At 45.7% G+C, this 22,890-nt stretch overlaps 3 protein-coding genes across 4 annotated transcripts in view; 2 read left to right on the top strand and 1 right to left on the bottom strand.

Moving 5' to 3' along the window:
* kcnd2 (potassium voltage-gated channel, Shal-related subfamily, member 2) overlaps positions 1–4,501 on the top strand; it is a 43,587-nt gene extending 39,086 nt beyond the window's left edge. For both annotated transcript variants that reach the window (XM_076721646.1, XM_076721645.1), the window contains one exon: positions 709–4,501. In XM_076721646.1, the coding sequence (XP_076577761.1) occupies positions 709–895 (187 nt within the window). In that variant the 3' untranslated portion in view covers positions 896–4,501. The remainder of the gene's footprint in view (positions 1–708) is intronic.
* A 1,995-nt stretch (positions 4,502–6,496) lies between these two features.
* Positions 6,497–14,663, bottom strand: tspan12 (tetraspanin 12). The gene is made up of 7 exons (XM_076722154.1): positions 13,761–14,663; positions 12,484–12,566; positions 11,944–12,079; positions 9,419–9,484; positions 8,134–8,241; positions 7,901–8,044; positions 6,497–7,634 (listed from the first exon to the last, which is right to left on the bottom strand). Exons 1-7 carry the CDS (start codon positions 13,824–13,826, stop codon positions 7,305–7,307), a joined length of 933 nt encoding a protein of 310 aa, XP_076578269.1. The 5' UTR covers positions 13,827–14,663; the 3' UTR covers positions 6,497–7,304.
* Positions 14,664–15,743: 1,080 nt separating this feature from the next.
* ing3 (inhibitor of growth family, member 3) lies at positions 15,744–21,263 on the top strand. Its single transcript, XM_076722151.1, has 12 exons — positions 15,744–15,890; positions 16,033–16,104; positions 17,121–17,221; positions 17,397–17,462; positions 18,275–18,371; positions 18,463–18,534; positions 18,706–18,822; positions 18,986–19,149; positions 19,256–19,446; positions 19,550–19,742; positions 19,869–19,907; positions 20,036–21,263. Exons 1-12 carry the CDS (start codon positions 15,863–15,865, stop codon positions 20,150–20,152), a joined length of 1,257 nt encoding a protein of 418 aa, XP_076578266.1. The 5' UTR covers positions 15,744–15,862; the 3' UTR covers positions 20,153–21,263.
* Positions 21,264–22,890: the final 1,627 nt, after the last annotated feature.

Raw genomic sequence — 22,890 nt, 5'->3', positions numbered from 1 at the left:
GAGCTGTTCTAACACCTAACACCAGACAGCCAATCAGAGAGGAGGATGTTTTCACACTTCGGTATAAAGGAAGATATAATGGTTTTATGTTCTCTTCCAAAGCTTTTTGCTGATGCTCAGTAGCTGCATCTGAATGTAATTTGTAAATTCTGACATTTTAGAGACGAACATTCTGCTTTAAACTTAGAATATATTAATCAAAGTCATGAACATTGACAGTATGAGCCACACACTCACAGACGTACTGTATATAAACACATGGCACAAGGGATCATGTGACACTGTATTCCCATGTAGAGTCAGTGAGCAGGAATCCAGAATATGTCCAGCTGTGGGAGGCTGTGGGAGGTCTGGGAGCTCTGGGAACTTTCTCCTAAACATGGACAGCTGGGAAACCAACTCCTCTCTGTTAAAGCCTCCTCCCGTTTCTGTCTGACTCACATTATCAGGAGTTGTCACTGCTGAATCTCTGCTCCTTCATCAGTCTTCTACAAGATAACACTTTTCTTGTTGGCTCTATGTAAATATTCCCCATGAAAATGACCAGTGAGCTTTCAACTGGTGACTTGCTGGTTAAAGGTATAATCACCAAACTGCTGTGCTGCCACTTTTAGGTGAAATGTAACTACATTTATTGTTCTTGAGTTATTTACTTTTCTGCCACTTTGAAGTTTCCTGTTGTAATCACTCCTCTGTCTCCTCTCGTAGTCGTTCCAGTAGATCCAGTCTGAACGCTAAATTTGAGGAGACGGTTCCTCTGAACTGTGACCAGCCGTACATCACCGCCGCCGTCATCAGCATGCCCACACCGCCTGGCACCACGCCCGAAGGCGACGATTCAACCAGCTCCACCAACTACTCCCAGGCCAACATCGTCCGGGTGTCGGCACTCTAGAAAACAACACGCCCCTCCAAACACAAGAACACAACCCACCCAGCAGGAGGACGACGGGGGTCAGGGATCAGGCGTCAGCGGTTGACGGCCCTACACTACAACAGACTCGGACGGCGGGAGTTTGGATCATGTGTCCATGATGGAAGTAACGGCTTAGTTTGAACACACCTCTGGTGGAGGAAAACATCGGTCTGTACACACTAAAACTCAGCTAAAGCCGCCTTGAATTGCAACTTTTTCTTTTGTAGGAAGGATTTCTGTCTCCTTCAAACAGTGCAGCGCTTTGGGTGATAACTCATCTCTATCTGAGAGATACTGAAATTGTCACCATTGCTATTTTTCCAATCCTGTATGTCTTTGAATTTGATGTCTTAAAATACAAAGAAAGTTGACACTGATTTCTTAATTTTGGAAGCAGTTTAAGGGAAATGTTCATTCTTATCAGGGTTTGGTGAGAAAATAGTTTTCAGTTTCAGATGTGTTCAGTCTAGCTTAGCACAAAGGATGGAAGTGGTTAAACTGCTAGCCTAGCTTAATCAAGCTTCCAACAACTCCAAGTCTGTCAGAGGTACAAGTTAATCAAGCTAGTCACCAATCCATCCGAGAGTCATCTGAGTTGAATCAACTGGAGCCAAATTTCAGTTAGCAAGGCTAGCAGTTTCCTCATCTTCTCATCTGTCTCTGGGTATGTTAGCCCTGATTCACAACTGTCTTACTTCATATCGCAGTCCTGGACAGCTTTCGTGCGTAAAACTTCAGAACGCTCATATAATTCATCATCGGAAGAATGCTAAAAATACAAACTCACTGAGTGATGAAGATGGAAAACAACAAAAATCACCAACAAAAAAACAACAAAATACTTCGAACAAGTCGAGTTATGTTTGTGACCACAGCACTGCTCACATTACTCTGTCACTTAGCGTGGGAGTTTTGGTGGAACTTTAACTATTTTTAAGATTATTTGTATTTGACTTAATTTCATCTTATTTCATTTCATTTATTATTTGTATTTATTATAATTTTCTTATTTCTCATTGTGATTCATTGAAAGTCTAACAGCCCTGAATATGTGACCGGGTCACATGAGGAGGTCTGCGTTCACAGACGGGGCGGCCCTCGACCGTGATATGGAGTTGAGTTCTGGATCAAGGCTACAGAAAATGGCTCAGAAACTGTCTCTGGACGAGGAGCTTTTCCTCTGATGATTTGATTTATGGAGGAGGTTTTGTATTTGCAGCTGTGACGTTGAAGAAGATGATGAAGATTTTTGAGCATGTTCAGTATCTGTGTGTGTGTTTGAGTGCATGGATCGGTGTGTTTCCGTGTGTTGGGATGTTCCTCTGCATGCAGATCTGTCTGAATGCGTCACCCACTGCTGTCGTTCCTCCACTTTTCGACCACTGGTGCAGCTCGGGGTCTGGTCCTGACTGTATTTATCAGTTTTTTACTGGACCTTTCAGTCAGAGCTGCCTGCCTTCCTCTCTGCTGTACAGAAACCATCATGAAAAGCACTGATGTCAGTTTGTGATAAGAAAAATGTTTTTGTCTTTGCACCGGAGCTTTTATCTTTGTCGTCTTGCTTGCATTTGTTTAACGCACACGTTGCCTCGTGTTTTTCTTTTCTCAGAGTATTTTGAGCACTGTGTCGGCCACATATTACTTTTCTCTGAGTCCCCAGAACTGGTTCGAGGATGTTTGCAGAAGGTTTACATCATCCACACGACACGGCACTGACAGCGGCCGTCTCAATCAAAAGATGACCTACTATCATAACTACTGTAACCCTTAAAACATAAAATGTCAACCTTCCTTCACTCAACTGTCCCCATAAAATCAAGCACCGTGGACACCGCGAGCAGCTTCCTCTATAAGTTGTAGCTTATCTACTTTCATGAGCTAACCAAACTACAAAATGAACAGCTGATTGATTGAAAGCTAAATGACGTCCCGTATTCTTTTAACATTTGAAACATTAGCAAGGACTGTGTCTTTGTTCAGAAAGAGTCTTTTGGTCAGTAAACTGTGTTCTTATATATTATAGCGTTAGCTTCCTGTGCACTTTACATAGCCCCGTATGTTGCAGCTAGATAGCAATGACGCACTGACCACGCTGCGCGACAGATAAGCTAACAGATGGTAAATATTAGTCTGGATTCCTTAGTTATTTTTGTTAGCTCATTTTCAGTCAGGACATGGTTAGCCTAGCTTAGTGCTTGTTAGCCGAGTTAGCATGTACCTCCCTCTAAAACCACAAACTGTGGTCACAAATTTTTTGTGCAGATGAAACTAATGAGATGTGTGTTCATTTGAACTTTAGATGCATTTCGTACTTTTCACAGAGCTCGGCTAGCTGATTGATAGCTATCTAGCTGTTTCGCTCTTCTTCCGGTCTTTATGTCGCTAGGCTATTCCCCAAAGTGTTTAACTACTCCTTTAATCGTCACATTCAGTCAGCTCATATTTCTCCTGTATTTCTTTAATCAATGAGACACCACAGTCTTTACTTTGTGCAGGAGGCCCAGCTGAAAACCTGCATCCACCTTTTCTTCAGAAACTCATTTTTGTGTATTTGGCCATCATCTAGTCAGAGTCATATTAAAAAACAGGCCCTCTGTATTTCAGACTACATGTGGTTTGTAGGTCAAATTCAGATTAAATCTGACCCACGTTTTTTAGACGTCCACGTTACATTAACATTATATTATCCATTGATTGGATCTCAGTGTGCTGGTCGGACTTCTCACACTGAAATATACTTGCTGTGGTTTGGCTTCTCCTGACACATGGAAACTCTAAATATTTGTTATTTTTGGTATGAACATGGTCAAATGTAAAGATGTTGTATCGTCTGGTCAAACTGCGGCCACAGTGCATCGTTTCACCAGCGGTGAACAGAGTTGAACTTGTCTGAATCCGTTTTGATACGAAGGCTCTTCCTTTTCTTAAATAATGCACCAGGACTCCTCTGTCCACACCTGTACAGTCACTTCCTGCGTGGATTGTGCAAATTTGTTGACTTGTCGATGGATTTCTTTTGGATTTGCCTCGTGGATATTTCTACTCCACGGCTGGATTAGAGTTTGTTGGGAGAAACGAGCAGCAGATATGATCGTGTGGTCTGGATTTACTGGACTTTTGCTCTTTGTACCATCGTAGCGTTGAAGCATCAAACATTCGTGGACGGCTGAAATCAATTCAGCACTGATGCAAATATATTCTCATCTCTGAGAGCTGGAATTTCATCTTGGACTTGATTAAAACCAGATTGATTTTTCTGTTATTTGTTTTTTAAGACGGTAAAAGTTGCCTGACATGTGGGAATGAAAATGCAGATGGAGACCCTGCGAGCAGCCCCTAAATCAACCCCAGCCATCCATCACTGTAAAGTGACACATGCAACCGACTTCTTTTCTAAAGGTACCTGATGCTTCAAATTTAGGGTTATGGAAAAAAATAGAAACATTTTGGGGATCAGATTCTTGATTTTTGGTTGTAAAAGAAAGAAATGAGGATTATTATTATTATTCTAATTGTTACTGTTGCTAGTGCATATGTGCTGTAGTTGTTCTTTATAGTGTAGTAAAGCATCTTATTTTTTCAATACTTTCCGTATGAAGCTGTAGTGTCTCATGTTCAGTTCAGATTCCCCATCATATTTTTCTAAAGCGTCCCCGACACAGCATGCATGCGTTTGGACCCGTCGTCACGTCGGACGCAGGAAGCGACAGCCTACGTTATACTGTGTAAACTGAAGGATGAGAACGCTGATTATTACTTTGGCTTCGTTACAGCTTGTGTTATATTGATAAAATATGAATTATTGAGGACAATATGAAAAGAGAGAAGCTTCCATGGTTTTAGTCCGGTGCAGTAAATAGAATAAAACCTTGTCCTATTAAAAGACTCAAACAGTGTGTGAGTCTCTGTTCTTTCAGTGCTTCATGCATTCAGACTGGAAGAAGCAACAAAAACCACCTGAAGGAGACGGACGTGATGAACACGCTGATGAATCAGTGGAAGTGATGAAAGGAACGTGAAGTGAACCATGATCAGCTGGTTTGATAAACTGGACACACAGCATCAGTGTGAAAGTCCACCACCATCATCATCATCACTGAGCGTTCACAGGAGGCAGATTGTGGACTGTTGGACGTGATGCTGAACGTTATGATGAGATCAGATCAGATCTGATCTCTGAAAACAGACGAGTGTAAAATCCTTCAACACGTCGGCTGTAAGCGCAGCAGAGCCACGGCGCACAGACGCTGACAGGAAGTCAACTATTAATACACTCCACGGTGGTGAGGAGGTAGAATTTCATACATGCTGCATGATAAGAGCTTTTCACACTGGACAGCTGACAGCGTGTGTGTGTGTGTGTGTTCGTGTGTGTGTGTTACGTTCTCCACTTTCTCAAACAGCTGCAGTACGACTGAAGGAATGTGTTTTAGGTGAGAAGTTTGCTCTTTCAGACTGTGAATCTGCTGTGAAATGTGTGTTCGACTTATTTGATAAACGTTTAGGGGCCAGAAGTCTTCATTGTCATTGAGATAATAATTCAATGCGCAGCAGAGACCCGAGGCCACCTGAGACCTTCAAAACCAGGATAATAGTTAATAAACCTTGAAAACTTTTCAGGAGAACAAAATAATTTGTGAGTTTGTGATCAGGACGGCAGCAGATGTCACCTGGTCACTACGCTCCGACACACCTGTACACCTGCTGTGTGTCGTGGTTTTGGTTGTTACTTATTTCCTGTTTTATGTTGAACATTTTCCTCATGTGTCATCTTCTGCTTTACTTCCTGTGTTTTCACACCTCTGTTGATCTGTCTCACCTGTGCCTCATTAGTCCTCCCTCCAGGTGTATTTAGGTCAGTGTTTTCCCTTCAGTTTGTGGCGGTTTGACGTTCCACGTTGTGAATTAAGCCTTCGGGCCTCTCTGGCGTTCTCGCGGTCTTCCTGGACCTCACTTTGGTTTCTCCTGGACCTTGCCTGTTGTTGGACTTCTGTATTCTGCTCCGTGCCGGCTGTGTTTGCCTGTTTGCCTGCCTCCTTGAAGCCTTTTGTTCTCTGCCTTTTTTAAAAAGAAAAATGCACCAGCTCAGCGTTTGAAGTCTGGATTTGGGTCCTTGCACTCGTGGTCCTGGTTTCCCCGTATGCACGAGCATATGACTGAATGACAGACTGCAAACGGCGGCAGCATCAACTGCATTTGCTGTCTTCAATTTTCAGATAAATTTGTGCTTCGGAACTTGTTCTTCAGTGGGCAGAATGATTGATTTGATCAGTGAAAAGTGGGAATAAGTGCGACATCGTATCTTAACTGATGTAAATGTGGTGAAAGGGGCTCCCGGCTGATGTCCCTCCCCATCACCGCTGGCTGATGTGGGAGGAACACCCTGTCGTCTCGACGTCGACTCGTTTTAAACAATGCACGAAGGTCCCGAAGCTCCACACTCACTACAAGATGTTCTGTCGTCCGAAGGAGGATCAGTGAAGCATCGTCCATCCACGTGTTTCCAGCAGTCACCCCGCCCGGCTCATCTGCAGAGAGTGGTGACGAAATCAAACATCCAGTTTATTCTAAAGTCAACATCAGTTCAGCTTTTAGTATGTTTTTATTCCAGTGAGAAAATGATCAAACACTCCAATAACTGACATTAAATACTCAACACATGCACATTTTCTCAAATACAACACTCAGATAAACACGTCTGCTTATCTTCCAGTGGGTCCTGACGAGCCTCCGCCACGAGGTCAAGGCTGTTCCATACAGTCTGCCTCGAGGGGTTCCTTAAATAGTCATCATTTTAGTCTTTCTAGTGGTCAAACAGGAAGACAGTTCCTCTTCATAAGAGCTTCGGTTCATGTTCACACAGTCAAATCCACAAAGTACCAAAAAAGCACCAGAATCTGTCACTTCAGGTTCAGCTCAGAGTTCACGACGCTCTTCATCTACAAACTTCTTCTTTGTACCTCTTCATCATCACAGAGTTGCTGTTGACTTCAGATCTGCAGTCACCACATGACTCCGGTCACACCTGAACTCTGATCACGTTTGGTAGTTTTGTACTTTTTCATTTCTATCTAGATCACAGCGACATCGCTGAAAAGAAACTCGAGCAGTCAGAAGATCAAAGGTTGGAAACAAGTTAAAGGTCAGTAACGGATGAAATAAAGTAAAAACACCTTCAGATCTCAGACTGGCAGCACCAGATGACCAGTTTTCTCATGTGAGGAGGCAGTTTGACCTCAAAATAAAGCACTGAAGACAATCTGGATTGTTGATGCTTCTCGTGTTTCTCGCCGTTGAACTAAACCAGAAGTTTAGACAGAAACGTTGAATAAAACCAGACTTGAACTTTCTTTTCCATCAGCTGTTGTTTGAACCCGCCTGCCGGCTGCTACGACAGACGCTCCATCTCAAACTGGAGCTCGCTCAGTTTGGTGGCGGCGGCGGTCGTAACACTACAGCCTTTGTTCGTGCGGTGGCAGCCCGGCTTTGAAGCTTCGGCCGAGGGTCCGTGTGTCACGGCGAGGGGGGTGGAGTCACCCGGTGGCACCGTTGTGGAGTCCAGCTCTGGAGACTTTCGCCCGTAATAAAGCGCCCAGAGCAGCGTGAGGGTGAGCGCCATGGCCAGGATCTGAGCCACACCGATGGACACGCCCAGGAAGCGCAGCGCCTGCAGCTGCTTCGTCCCTCGAATGAAACTGTAGATCTTTGGACCGCAGCCCTGAAACACAGAGAAGAATCAAACCGTGCGTCCACACCTGGAAGGCTGACTGACAGAGACGTGAGACGAGACGAAAGCAGCTTCGTCTTCAGCCTCTTCACTCTTTAATTCTCAGAGCTGAACTATGTGTGTTCGTGTTTCCTTCTTTTTCCTCAAAGACGTTCAAACTATGAAAATTTGATTTCATTCACAGAAGGTCTGCGATTGGATAAAAGCTAGCTCTGACTCCAGCGTTTCTCGTCCAATCAGAGGTGACGCTGTCTCACCTCTTGATGGAGGTCACTGAGGTCGTGGTAGTGGGCGTGTCTGGCGCATCCTGGATACGGATTGGAGCAGCAGGAGTCAGGTGGCCACTCCATCTCTGTCATCTCCAGCCAATCAGTGAAGTAGATCACCCCGCAGCATTTGAACTGTCCACAGGTAAACACGCACACCTGTCAGCACACAGGTCACATGACCACAGGGGTGTGTGTGTGTATGTGTGTGCGTGGCCTCTGACCTCTGTCTGGAAGCTGTTCCAGGTGTGTGTGAGCCACTGGTAACGCTGCAGGCCGTAGTTTGGCATCCGAGACTTCAGACTGATCATATCAGAGCGCTGCACTGAGGGCTGCACACACACACATGCACACACACACACACACGCGCACACACACACACGCACACACACACACGCACACACACACACACACACCTGGTCAAGTCAGGTAGAACTTCAAAGAGCCTCACATACATGAAAAGAATGAATAAACAGAGTGAAGCTGTGGTCAGAGGATCAGGGCTGGAGGTCCGCTGTGACGTCAAAGTCACGACTCATCAGATTTAAGGGAACAGACGACAGTGAGTTAGAACACACACCGTCACTACAGGGGAGCAGGTGTGATTATTGGATATTATTGGATTGATTATTGGATATTATTGATTGATCAGAAGACGTTCCAGAGATGTCGCCTCTGCTTCTGGAGAGCAGAACAAATCTGTCTCTGTACTAATCGACATGTTGTCCTGATGGTGGCGCCAGAGGAAATGTCAAAACTCAAATCATCAAAGATCTGCTGAAGTCACCTCTGTTTCACCCCGACCCCCCCCACTGTACCCTCAGATCACCCACCCGTCTGCCAGGTGTGTCAGCTGTCTGCTCTGCTGATAAGAAACCATTCACACTGACTACAATACCCACAAACCCCTGCAGGCAGGCAGGTCAGGCCTGTCGTGATGCATACAGGTGAGATAATGATGTCGGCCTGCAGGTAAACACACACAGCTGCTCTGACCTGATAAACTGCTACTGATTGTCTTTAGGAGGAACACTTCTGTTTGACCTCACTGCGGCTTCTTCTTCAGCTTCTTCTTCTTCTACGTTTCCCTTCCTCTTAGTTTTCCTCTTCTTCTGTGCTGTTGTGTACGGCACTTGTGTAGCTGTGTGCAGCAGTTGTGTAGCTGTAGTGTGTAGCTGTGTAGCCGCGCACAGCTGTGTTTGCTGTCTGAAATTGGAGCTGATCTGAGAGCAGCAGCGAGCCGCTCGTCTCTGACATTTCTGGTTATTCTTAGAACTGAGACCTGTTGGTAACTTCACTTTCCATCAGCAGCGGCTCACTGCCTCCTCTCTGATTGGTTGGTTTGAGACATCCACAGGTGGATCAAATCTTCAATAAATATTCCCATTTTTACTTTATGAAAACAGAGTATCAGACCACTGTCAGTCATGTTCTGTTCACCATTTTATAAGACAAAAGTGTTGATTGTAAACATGCTGCGAACATTTAGAAAGCGCTGAGTCGTCTCACCTCGTCGTAGGTCCACACGGCGCTCGCCAGCTCCACGCAGAAGATCACCAGCAGGCTGCAGAAATACTGAAACACACACAGACACAGAGAGGCTGCAGGCCTGTAACACTCTAACACACGCTGTAACACACTCTGTAACACACACTGTAACACACACTGTAACACACGCTGTAACACACACTGTAACACACACTGTAACACACACTAACACACACTGTAACACACACTGTAACACACACTAACACATGCTGTAACACACACTGTAACACACACTGTAACACACACTGTAACACACACTAACACAGGCTGTAACACACTCTGTAACACACACTGTAATGCACGCTGTAACACACACTGTAACACACACTGTAACACACACTGTAACACTAACACACGCTGTAACACACACTGTAACACACACTAACACAGGCTGTAACACACACTGTAACACACACTAACACAGGCTGTAACACACACTGTAACACACACTGTAACACACACTAACACATGCTGTAACACACACTGTAACACACACTGTAACACACACTAACACACTGTAACACACGCTGTAACACACACTAACACACACTGTAACACACACTAACACACACTGTAACACACACTGTAACACACACTGTAACACACACTAACACACACTGTAACACACACTGTAACACACACTAACACACACTGTAGCACACACTGTAACACACACTAACACACACTGTAACACACACTAACACACACTGTAACACACACTGTAACACACACTGTAACACACACTGTAACACACACTAACACACACTGTAACACACACTAACACACACTGTAACACACACTGTAACACACACTAACACACACTGTAACACACACTAACACACACTAACACACACTGTAACACACACTAACACACACTAACACACACTGTAACACACACTGTAACACACACTAACACACACTAACACACACTGTAACACACACTGTAACACACACTAACACACACTGTAACACACACTGTAACACACACTAACACACTGTAACACACGCTGTAACACACACTGTAACACACGCTGTAACACACACTGTAACACACACTAACACACTGTAACACACGCTGTAACACACACTGTAACACACACTGTAACACACACTGTAACACACGCTGTAACACACACTGTAACACACACTAACACACTGTAACACACGCTGTAACACACACTAACACACACTAACACACACTGTAACACACACTAACACACACTAACACACACTGTAACACACACTGTAACACACACTAACACACACTAACACACACTGTAACACACACTGTAACACACACTAACACACACTGTAACACACACTGTAACACACACTAACACACTGTAACACACGCTGTAACACACACTGTAACACACGCTGTAACACACACTGTAACACACACTAACACACTGTAACACACGCTGTAACACACACTGTAACACACACTAACACACTGTAACACACGCTGTAACACACACTGTAACACACACTGTAACACACGCTGTAACACACGCTGTAACACACACTAACACACACTGTAACACACACTAACACACACTGTAACACACACTGTAACACACACTAACACACACTAACACACACTAACACACACTGTAACACACGCTGTAACATAATTCAACTGTTTCCACTGTTGGTCTAAATTAATCATCACATATTTCTTGCAGTGAAACATTACTGTGACGCTCAGTGGTGGAAAGTATCCAAGTACATTTACTCGTGTTACGACCCTCCTTCTGTCAGTGGTGGTTAGTCCGGCCTCTTCCTGTGTGAGCCTGCAGTCAGGGGGCGATGTTCAGGTAATGTGGTGGCACCTGGGTGGTCCCCCCCCCCCCCAGGTCTGTACCCACCAGCATGGTTCCATTGTCTCATCCTGGTCTCATTGTCTCATCCTGGTCTTTCTGTCTCATCCTGGTCTCATTGTCTCATCCTGGTCTTTCTGTCTCATCCTGGTCTCATCCTGGTCTTTCTGTCTCATCCTGGTCTCATTGTCTCATCCTGGTCTTTCTGTCTCATCCTGGTCTTACTGTCTCATCCTGGTCTTACTGTCTCATCCTGGTCTCATTGTCTCATCCTGGTCTTTCTGTCTCATCCTGGTCTTACTGTCTCATCCTGGTCTTACTGTCTCATCCTGGTCTCATTGTCTCATCCTGGTCTCATTGTCTCATCCTGGTCTTTCTGTCTCATCCTGGTCTTACTGTCTCATCCTGGTCTCTTTGTCTCATCCTGGTCTTACTGTCTCATCCTGGTCTTACTGTCTCTTCCTGGTCTCATTTTGCTGCCACCAACACAATCACACATCCCTCACTCATTCATACGCTTCACTGTGCTGCAGCTCATCTCCACACTCCATCCCTAATGACACAGTTTACGGCACATTTGTGTCCGTTGCTTTAGATAACACTCACAGAGTGACTCACAGTCAGTTTCTATGACCAATCTAAAAAGTGTTTGAGGTGAAAACGTACCCACGACAGCAGCAGCAGGTTACACCTGAGCGTGCCGCAGTATCCCACCATGGCCACGATGATGAGGAAGCAGCACACAGCGATGATGACGGGATGAACAGCTGGAGAATACGTGAGGACGGCCGCTTCCTCCAACCTGCAGACACAAACACCACGTCCAGGTCAGCCTCCTCTTCCCATGATGCTTTCTCCTCCACTCGCAGTACTTTTACTGCACGACATTCAGTCTGACAGCTTTGGGTACTTCAGAAATGACGAGTTTTACACACGAAACATATGAAGAGTTTATAAAATCTGATGTTTCATTATAAATCAAACGGTTCATAGAAGTCAGCTGAAACGACCTGGTTGGTAATCGATCAGTGTGTTGACTCAAAGACTGAAGATGTTGGAGACACCTCAGTCAGGCAGTGCTGCTTCTGTCAGCTGCTTTGTGACATGGTTCAGGTGTTCAGGTGTTCAGGTGAAGCAGACTGACACCTTGAGGCTCCTCATGGGTCCGACTGTGTTACCTGAGCTCTGTCTGTGTGTGAGACTCACCTGGTGTGTGCCGTCAGGGTCAGGACGGTGTTCAGGGAGTCTCTGATCCACGCTGCCACTCCCAGCACACATGCTGACATCAGCTGGACACGCACACACACACACACACACACACACACAGATCAGTTTCTGCTGCCTACAAATAACACCTCAGAATGTGAGACATGCTCCCTCAGACGGACGGTGGCCTACTTTCACTTCAAACTTCACTATAAACACGCTGCAGCTGAAGGATGAAGCAAACCTTCACTTTCATACACAGAAACTCTCCGTTTGGGCCTTTTAAACTAAACATGGCTGACTGTTTCCTCGTGATCACATCTGGAGTACATTTACTCAGTTACTGTCATCGTATTCTATTACTTTGCTTCCATTTGACATCACGTTATATTTCTTTACACTTAAAGTCAGTTTCATGCTGTTGTCTCTCAGCTGAACTCACTTCATACATCATATTCATAATTTAAACATTCCCTTCTGTCATGTTGATTCTTTGAATCCTAAAAAACAGCTTCACGTGTCATAAATCACATGTTTATGTGGGAAATCATTACATGAATGTTTTCACATGAGAAACGTGAAACTCTTCCATTTATATATAAACAGGCTACATGTCCAAAAGTACAAACTCCTGAGCAGCCTGTACTCTGTGTCCACATACTTTTGGCCCACACGAACACACACACACACACACACACACACACACACACACACACACACACACACTACAGGAGGTAGCTGTGAATGTTGTTTACAGGTGCAGCTCCTCACGCATGTTTCAAACACACATATTACATGAAACCCTTTCACATGTGAAGTTTGCACATTTCTCCCAAACAGCTGAAATCACGTGTGAAATATGATATTTTAAGTATTTCACATGTCACATGTGTGATGTATGAATGTGTGTGAACATCATGTGTCTGCGTGAAATGTCTCAAATTCACATCTTCCACGTGTGGATTTATCACATGAAACGCTCAGTGTGCCTATGTGACATGTTTACACATGAAAGGTGACAAACACGTGACATGTGACAGCTCCACGCGTGATTTTTTCACAGAAAATCGGATGTGAACTGTTTTCACCTGTGGAAAATGTGAACTTGTTTTCACAGGTGAGTTCTCTAAAACAAACATGTGACCTGGTGCTCCACATGTTAGAAGAACTGACGAGCTGCTGCCATACTCATGTCGTCCTGTCTCGATCGATTACTGATCGATAAAGCTATCAGAGTGCAGTCTAAGCCCTGGCCGCATGCCGGCGGCTCCTCTCACCCAGAACAGCAGGTTGAGCGCGTACAGCAGGCAGCGCAGACACCTCACCGCGTCCTCCCGAGCCATCCCGACCGGAGCTCCGCCGTCCTGCTCATCTGAGCCCGGGGCACCATGGCGACATGCTCACTGCAAACACACAACACGGCGGCTGGAGACACGTCTGCGGAGATGATCGCTCATTAGACAAGAGCCTCTTCTCAGAAACCGCGTCTGCTCCGTGCGTAAAAACCGCACTCCGCTCTCTGCGCGCCTCTCATTCGGCTCTGTCCGGCGACTTCTTTTAGCAGCTCGGGTTTATCCGTAAGAGGCTCCAGGAAACGTTCACAACAGGTGGTTTCTTACTTTCCTTCAGCCCCGCCGGGATGATGGAGTGTGCGGAGCTGACATTTCCAAATCAATCATCGCTCACGGAAAACACGCACAGCACGGGTCGCTTCAAAAGCGCGTTTCTACGCCGACTCGCGCGGACATTTAGGCCACATTACATTTGTTATGTGATCCAAAAACTTCAAGCCGAAACTACAAAGCTGAAAATACCAACTTAAAACCAAGAAAACGTCCCAACATCCAGCCTGCTTTAAATCCGCTTCCGCGCGCTGCGCAGTCTGACGCGTCAACGTTCAAAGTCCAGACGGTCGAGCTGAAGTCCGGACTGTGGCTGCAGCTGAGCCCAGGGAAGCCTGGAGGGGGGCGGTTCTCTGTCCCGTCCTGTCCTGCCGCTTCTTCTTCTTCTTCTTCTGCTTCTTCTTCTTCCTCACTAATTAAATGCGTGCAGCAGCAGCGGCAGCCTCCTCCTCCCTCCGCCCGGCAGTCAGTGAGTCCTGGGGGAGGACAGAGGAATGTGTCCGCCTCCAGCCGCAGAGCCGCGGGGTCAGCAGGCCAGCAGGCTGGAAGTGTTGTGCTGAAGAGGATGAAGCTGCAGAGAGGAAACCACACGGACACACGGAGGCCTCTGCCGGCGGCGCGTCTCCAAAAACTAAAGACCAGACGCCCTCCCCCGCCCGCGCGCGTGGGTGCGTGTGTGTGTATATGTAATGGGTTGATAAAAGGGATCAATAATTCTTCTTATGGTATTTTCTGTCCTCATACCTTTCTCCATAAATGTCTGGGCACAAACTACGCAACAGATAAAGGATGTGGCCAAAAGTATGTGGACAGAAACCTCTTCTTCTCAGGAAGCTGTTATACTGTGTCCACATACTTTTGGCCTAAAGGATGAAAGTACCGTAGTAATTATCGTCCCCATACTTTGTTTAACTACGCTGAAAACAGAAAGCAAGAGTACCTGTGATACCTCCTAGAGACACCAGGTGAGTTTTCTGCAGGAGGAACACTTACTGAAAGGTAGATATGAGTAACTGTCAGCATTTATTCGAAGAACTTTAATTATTAGATTGAATTCTAATGTTTAATTGTCATTTGAACAGATTTGTTTGTGGCAGGATAAGAGTGTTTGAGGAATGTCGTTGAAAGAGATGCAGGGTTTTTCTCATCAGATGGTTTCAGATACTCTGATGTTATTGTCGCTGAAAACGTCTCAAATAGAGGATAAATTTGTCGAACAGTCTTTTTCAAATAAACTTGATGCAGAAGTAAATGCTGGCCTGTGAATGAAATTTAACAAAGCGAACCATTAAACTGAAAAGCCTGAGAATTCAGAATAATATCAAAATATTTTACATCTTTCCGCTTTGAAAGCACGCCATGTTGTATTTTGCTACTCATTGGAGCACTGTGGTATTTACCTACTATATAATATAAATTGGTAATCAATGTTTGATTCTTACATGAAGATAGAAATTTACACTTACATTAAAAAAATATTCATGTGAAAATTATGTGGTGACTGAGTTTGGGACATTTTTACAGGAGAAAGAGTCTAAGCATTATTGTACTACAACTCCCACAAGGCATCTGTTCTCAGAACGCAAATCAACGCCCGCGTAGATTTCGACCAATCAGAACACAGGCAGCTGTTTGCGTCACATTCTCTGACCTCAATTTTTCGGGGTATGTTTTTGTGAGCGAAACAGCGGCTGGCGGCGCCATATTGAAAGAAAGAATTTGTTTCATAAAACGTTAAAACCGTCAAGTTTACCACGATGTTGTACCTGGAGGACTATCTCGAAAGTGAGTATCGGATTCTAACAAAGCCTTAGAGGCCTCGTTGACGTGTATTCTTCATTATATGTGTGTTATTTCGTGGCCTGTGCGGCTCCGGCCGTTAGCCTAGCCGTGCTAGCTTAGTAACCGCTTTTTCTTCTTCTGGCAGTGATCGAGCAGCTACCCATGGATCTCCGCGACAGGTTTACGGAAATGAGAGAGATGGACCTGCAGGTTCAGAGTACGTACAACACCGCGGACTACACCGGTGTTAACGCACGGTTTAGCATACACATTCGTGGTAGACAGCCCCCTAACGATTCAGTAAAGCATTTCAGCCACATTATTTACCATTAGTCTGTAATTAGCATGGAGTTAGCTAAGCCGGCTAACATGCTCTGCAACAACAGACCAAGTAAGAACCGGAGCGTTTATTGAGTGAACAGCACCTGGTTTGTCCGGTTGTATTTCAGAGCAGTTCACTGCCGTATTTATTGGAATATTAAACATTATAATATGAGTTACTGACACGATACAGCAACTGGAAGCTCAACTACAAACTCCCGTCAGCGTGTCATTTAATATGAGTTTAATATTTGTTATCTGCACTGCATGTTATGTGGCTCTCCCATTAATGTCCCGGATGAACTGCAGTTAGTCAACAGTATGGACCAAAGACGTGTACAACAATGTTCAAATGAAGCTTAATGGCTGCAATAAGTTATTGTCGTTTTGATGACTTGAAAAACTGAAACGATTGGTCGAGTAATCAAGAGTGATCAATAAGTCTTAATAACTTTTCTGTCAGAGTGAACTGAATGTCTTTTGGTTTTGGACTCTGAGAATCTGAGATGGACATTTTCACAAACCCTCACCCTTGTTTCATATGTGGAAAGTGTCCATCTCAGTGTCTCAGAGACAGAAGATGTCTCCAGATGTTTTGTTCAACCAACCAACCAGCCGTTTACTGTGAAAGAAGAGAAAAGCAGAATCGTCACTGAAAGTTGAATATTACAGTTCTTTTATTGTCTGTTCATTGACTGTGGTCATTGATCCTGATCATTGATTGTGATTGCTGTCACTTCAGCTTCCTGGATAAATGTGAGCTTCAGTTGACTGATGCAGAGGATGTATTTAAATCTGTAATGTGTGTCTTAACTAAAACTAAATGTTGTTTTTTGCTGAACAGGACATGAAGTAAACTGTATATAAATGTGTGTGTCCGTCTCTCTGTGTCTCTGTCTTTGTCCTGCCCAGACGCCACAGATCAGCTGGAGCAGAAAGTGATCGAGTTCTTCGTCAACGCAAAGAAAAACAAACCGGAGTGGCGAGAAGAACAGATGGAGGTCATTAAAAAGGTGTGAACAGCTGTCTGATAGCACCGCCTGCTGTTTGTTGGTCTGATGTGTCTCCACTCTGCTGGTTCATGATTTATTACACAATGACTCCAAAACAGCCTGACTGAATAAACACTACACAGGTTTATGCTGAATGTGAGAAACAAAGAGTTAATGAATAATAACTGTGTTTCAGGATTATTATAAAGCTTTGGAAGACGCAGATGAGAAAGTCCAGCTGGCCAATCAGATTTATGATCTGGTGAGTAAAGCACAGTATTCACATGTTGGAGATGAAGACTGTTTATCAGCTCTGTTCAGGTGTCAGTGTTCAGTAACAGACAGACAGACAGAAAGCAGGTTACAGGTCGAACCTGCTAATGTTTCAAACAGACAGAAACATCTGCCTCTATGTTTTAACACAGAAAATCGTCAAAAGATGTTCACATTGTGATTATTGGCACAGGAAATGAAGCAGAAGCGTCCTGGTCTCACTGCTGCTGATGTGATGGATTAGTGATCAGATGATGGGTTTCATTTATTGATTATTTTGGAGCTCTGAGAGGTGATGAAATGATGAACTGTACTCTGCCGGACGGGGTTTGAATTATTGTGTGTTTGTTGAGTCTTGTGTGTGGATGTCAGGCGTTTATCTTCTTATCTTTGAAGCATAATGAACAGATCAGGTGGACTGCAGGTCCGGACACTGCTGAGGATCAAAATGAACCAATCAAAGCTGTTCATGGGTGATCTGCACGGAGTGAACAAAGAAAGTTCAGAACATTGACAGGATGAACGCTGCTGTTGTTCACTTCTCCGGCCACCAGGTGGCAGTCAGAGGTTCATGAGGTCAACGCAGTCAATCAGAATCATCAGGAAACCTCTTGAAAACAGAGTAATTGAAGCAGAAGATGAATGTACTTCATTTAATCTCTAGTTTGTACTTTAATGTACTCTCTGAACATTTTGAAAGCAGAAGAATTGGTTTTGTGGACCGACAGGATGAGCCTTTAGAAGATGAGAGCCGTGTTCCTCTTCCCATCCTGAGCTGAGTGACTCCTCTCTGTTCTCCAGGTGGACCGTCACCTGCGTAAACTGGACCAGGAACTGGCCAAGTTTAAGATGGAGCTGGAGGCCGACAACGCCGGCATCACCGAGATCCTGGAGAGGCGTAAGTCCCTGACAGCTGCTTGATGAGACGTCTTTGTGCCCTGAACTCGAGGAAGTGGAGTGTATTTCGTTTACTGTCGTCTCCTCCTCAGGGTCTCTGGAGATGGACAGTCCGTCTCAACCAATCAACAACCATCACATCCACTCTCACACCACAACTGAGAGTAAGTATTGATTCGTCAGAGCGAGTCCGTCCGACCTGCCGTGGTCTGCTGATCGGCCTCACGCGGCCACCTTCAGAGCTGAAGGGAGGCTGTTTTTATCTGCGTTCAGGTCTTCAGGAAAAAGAGGAGGTGATGTGTTTGTGAGCGTTTGTCGTGTTTGTGTTGGAACAGAGAGGAAGTACAGCACGCCAGCTCACCACACGACAGAACACGTTCCAGAGAAGAAGTTCAAGTCTGAAGCTCTGCTGTCCACGCTCACATCAGACGCCTCCAAGGAGAACACACCAGGTAACCACACACTCGCCTGTGTGTGTGTGTGTGTGTGTGTGTGTGTGTGTGTGTGTGTGTGTGTGTGTGTGTGTGTGTGTGTGTGTGTGTCCATGTGTATGTGTCCATGTGTGTGTCTCCGTGTGTGTGTCCACCCACTAACTGTGACTTCTGTCGTCTGCAGGTTGCCGTACCAACAGCACGTCCTCGTCCACCAACAACGTGTACAGCGTCAACTCGTCTCAGCCTCTGGCCTCCTACAACCTGAGCTCCCTGCCTGCGGGGCCCGGGGCCGGAGCCGGGGCCATCACCATGGCCGCCGCTCAGGCTGTGCAGGCCACGGCACAGGTGAGGACACGAACACGCCAGCACGGCTCATTTCTGCTGTCAACCATTCAAATCATGGTGACAAAGACAAATCCCGTCTGGTTAACGTCGCTTTGGTCTCGTTCAGATGAAGGAGGGCAGGAGGACGTCCAGTCTGAAGGCGAGCTACGAGGCCATCAAGAACAACGACTTCCAGCTGGGCAGAGAGTTCGCTCTGTCCCGGGACAACACCGGATACTCCTCCTCTGCTCTGGCCTCCACCCTCACCCAGACCCTCACCCCCACCGCCGCCTCTGACACCAGGGGGCGCAAGTCCAAGTAAGACATGCGCACACACACTGTCTGCATTTAACACGCAGGGACACAGCTGGTCCTGGAACAGCCTTTGATGATCGTTTTAACTCATCCTCCTGTTTTCCAGAAGCGGCATCAAGTCTTCCAACCATCAGTCCTCGTCCTCGTCCTCCTCTTCCTCTCTGTCGTCCTGCTCTTCATCGTCGGCGCTGGCTCAGGAGCTTTCCCAGCAGGCCTCGGCGCTGCCCGAGGTCGAGGCCAACAGCCAGGTGGACTGGACCTACGACCCCAACGAGCCGCGATACTGCATCTGTAACCAGGTACGCCCGTCGGTGTGTCACTGACCTCAGAGCAGTGTTCAGTACAGGAAGTGAAACGTGTTGATGGCGGTCAGTTGGGACGTATTAATGCAATCAAACAAACGTTCTGCTCTGTGACGTTCTCAGGTGTCGTACGGAGAGATGGTTGGCTGTGACAACACAGACGTGAGTGTGACGTTTATCACATGTTTATCGTTTATCACGTGTTCACTGGTTTATCAGACGTGTCCTGAGCTGCTGGTGTCGTCTTCAGTCAGCAGGAACGTTAATTATCCTCATTGGTTGTTTTCCAGTGTCCCATCGAGTGGTTCCACTACGGCTGCGTCGGTCTGACGGAGGCGCCGAAGGGGAAGTGGTACTGTCCTCAGTGCACGGCCGCCATGAAGAGGAGAGGCAGCCGCCACAAATAGACCCTACGCTGTCCGCCCGCCATGTTGGATTTTTACCTCCACGTCGACCAGTGTGGGTCAGAGGTCAGCGCCAACAGGTGGCTTCGAGCACACCGGGGATTCTGAAGACGCATAAAACACAGAAACTAAAAAACTGGACTAAACAACAGGTCATCTCCTCCTCCTCCTCCTCCTCGAGTCCTCCACACGAAGAATTCAGCTTCCTTTATTTAACGTCTTTCACGCAAGTCAGAGCTGATCCAGGTGAGCGACAGGTGAGTGTCAGGTGTCTGCACAGGAAGCCGCTTTTCTTTCAGCTCAGCGTTAAGGTTTCATTCTGAACGTCCTCGTGTCCTCACGTGTCTGGACCGACCAGGTGTCTCCTGCAGCTTTCATACGTCCTGAAAATGACCTTCAGACACGACTCAAACATTTCAGTCATTACAGTTGAAAAACGAAAGAAGAAACTTGGACCCAAAATCATCTCAAACGTCTTTCTTTGACTTTGTGCTGTGAAAACAAACCGAATCAGAGCTCACACAGAGCTCACCTGGCCAGGTGAGAGGGCAGAGGGCCACCTGTCCCAGTCTGACAGGAGGACGAGGACGAGGACGAGGACGAGGAGGACGTCACTAGAAAACAAGTTCAGTCGTGAGGTTCAACTGAAAAAAGAAAAAATGTTTTTTATCCTCAAAATTCTGATTTAAACATCAAAATCCAAAAGTGATGAATGAAACGAGCCGTCGACCGTTTGAGAAGAAAAACTTCAATAATTCACGTTCAACATGTTCAGATCTGACTTTAAAAACGTAGAAATTCAGACAAATTAACTCAAAAGTGATTTTGTCTGCAACAATTTCCACACGAGTCACAACAACAACAACAACAACAACAACAACAACATGTGTGGCGTCTGACTGGTTCTGGCCTCTTTCATTGGTCTGTGTGGCCGAGCTCCTCCTCCCTGATAAACTACAACTACGGAAGCCCGATGGACCCACTCCACATTTCAACCTGACGGCATGAATGATTTTGTGTGTGTGTGTGTGTGTGTGTGTGTGTGTGTGTGTGTGTGTGTGTGTGTGTTTCCAGGGATGTTCAGACTAAGATCCAATAAACGATGTTTTTCTATCTTTCTGGTTTCAGTTTGTCTTTGATTAGTTTCTGCTTTCAGTCTGTCTCTCGGTTCACCTGACAGCTCACCTGTCAGACCACTGGTACCTGTGGGGCTGCAGGTGTGCGTGTGGTGTGGGTGTGAAGCTGAAGGTTTGCAGTCAGGTGACATCACTCACCTGTTCAAATGCTAATGAAGTGAAGTGATCAAAGATCCTGTGTGAGGGAAGACGCTCCACTCTGCAGCTCCACTGAACAGCCTGTGGTTGAGCAGAGTGAGACCTCCCTCCTCTACAGGATCTCAGTCTGAAGGGTCGACAAAGAAGTTAGGACGATGCTGGATGGTATGATGGCCAGCAGGGGGCGACACCACTGCTGCAGAGAGGGCTTTGATTGATTGATAGGGAGAGTGACTCCTCAGGTGAGTTATGACCTCAGGTTCATGATGTGTTTGTGGTCTCGGTCATCAGTTTAAGTCTTTTCATTCAGTAAATTCTGGTCCTGTTTGGAGTGAAGCAGAAGATAAAGCAGAGCATCAGAACCACAGAAGGTCCTCAGTCACAGCCGTTAGGACGGAGGCGCAGCAGCTCCACCCTCACGTCCATATATGGTCACCTCTGGCTGATGGTGTTGACCGAGTTGCCAGACTGGAGGCTTCACTGGTAATCTCAGTAGGAGCCGTCATGGTGGGTCTGTGTTTGGATCAATACTTTGGATTGATCGTTTGGATCAGGTCTCAGAGTTCAGTCTGAATGCTGGATGGATCCATGCTGAGTTTGGACTCCTTCAGGTGTGTTCAGGTGTGTTCAGGTTGAAGTGAGGACAACAAGTTGAAACAGTTCTTTAAGAGTGATCGCAGTGTTCTTAAGAGTTCACAGAACATAACTTCTGACTTATTGACGGAGAACCAACAGAACCTTCATCCACTGCCGGGACCCACCACGAGGATCCAGAGGTGAGGTGACAGGTGAACGTCCTCCACGCTGCACCTGTAACCTTTATGTTTTCTTCTGCAGTAAACTGAGATGATGATTCATGAACGGACAGATGTGTGTTCACACCTGGACGAGCGACGACACAGCAGCCACTTCCTGCCCTCAGGTGTCGATGATCCAGGTATGTTCAGCTTGTGGTCTGTGAATGAATGGAATCAGGACTGTAGGAAGTGAATGAAAGGTGAGCAGGTGAGCTGTGTGCAGTATACAGTGGTAGTTTTTTTATATAGGATACACTGTTTCATGTAGTGTTGGATATGTGCTCAGTACTACTCCTGTAGTACACAGTGCAGTACTAATAACAATAACTGGAGGTTTGATTTCTGACATTAGAAAGTTCAGAATTGAGTTCAATAAAGCAGTTTGTTCAAGTACTTAAGTACAACTTTGAGGTACTTGTACATTACATGAGTACTTCACTGGGTTTATCTGAAGCTTTCGTTGCTTTACTAATGAAGATTTTTACATTAAAACATGTAAAGAGTTTAAAAAATCTGACGTTCTCATAAAGTTCAGTTCAGCTGAATCGATCAGTCCATTAATCGATCAGCTGATTGATCCAGAATGAAAAGGACACAATGATCTAAAGAGACCAGAGACAAGAGGACAACAGACACAGGGGACACTTTACTGCACTCAGTACTCTGACTT

Source organism: Chaetodon auriga, chromosome 22 (assembly GCF_051107435.1).
Source record: "Chaetodon auriga isolate fChaAug3 chromosome 22, fChaAug3.hap1, whole genome shotgun sequence".
NCBI classification, from domain to species: domain Eukaryota; kingdom Metazoa; phylum Chordata; class Actinopteri; order Chaetodontiformes; family Chaetodontidae; genus Chaetodon; species Chaetodon auriga.
Note: the sequence above shows the minus strand (reverse complement) of the source record. Positions and strands in the feature narration are given on the sequence as shown.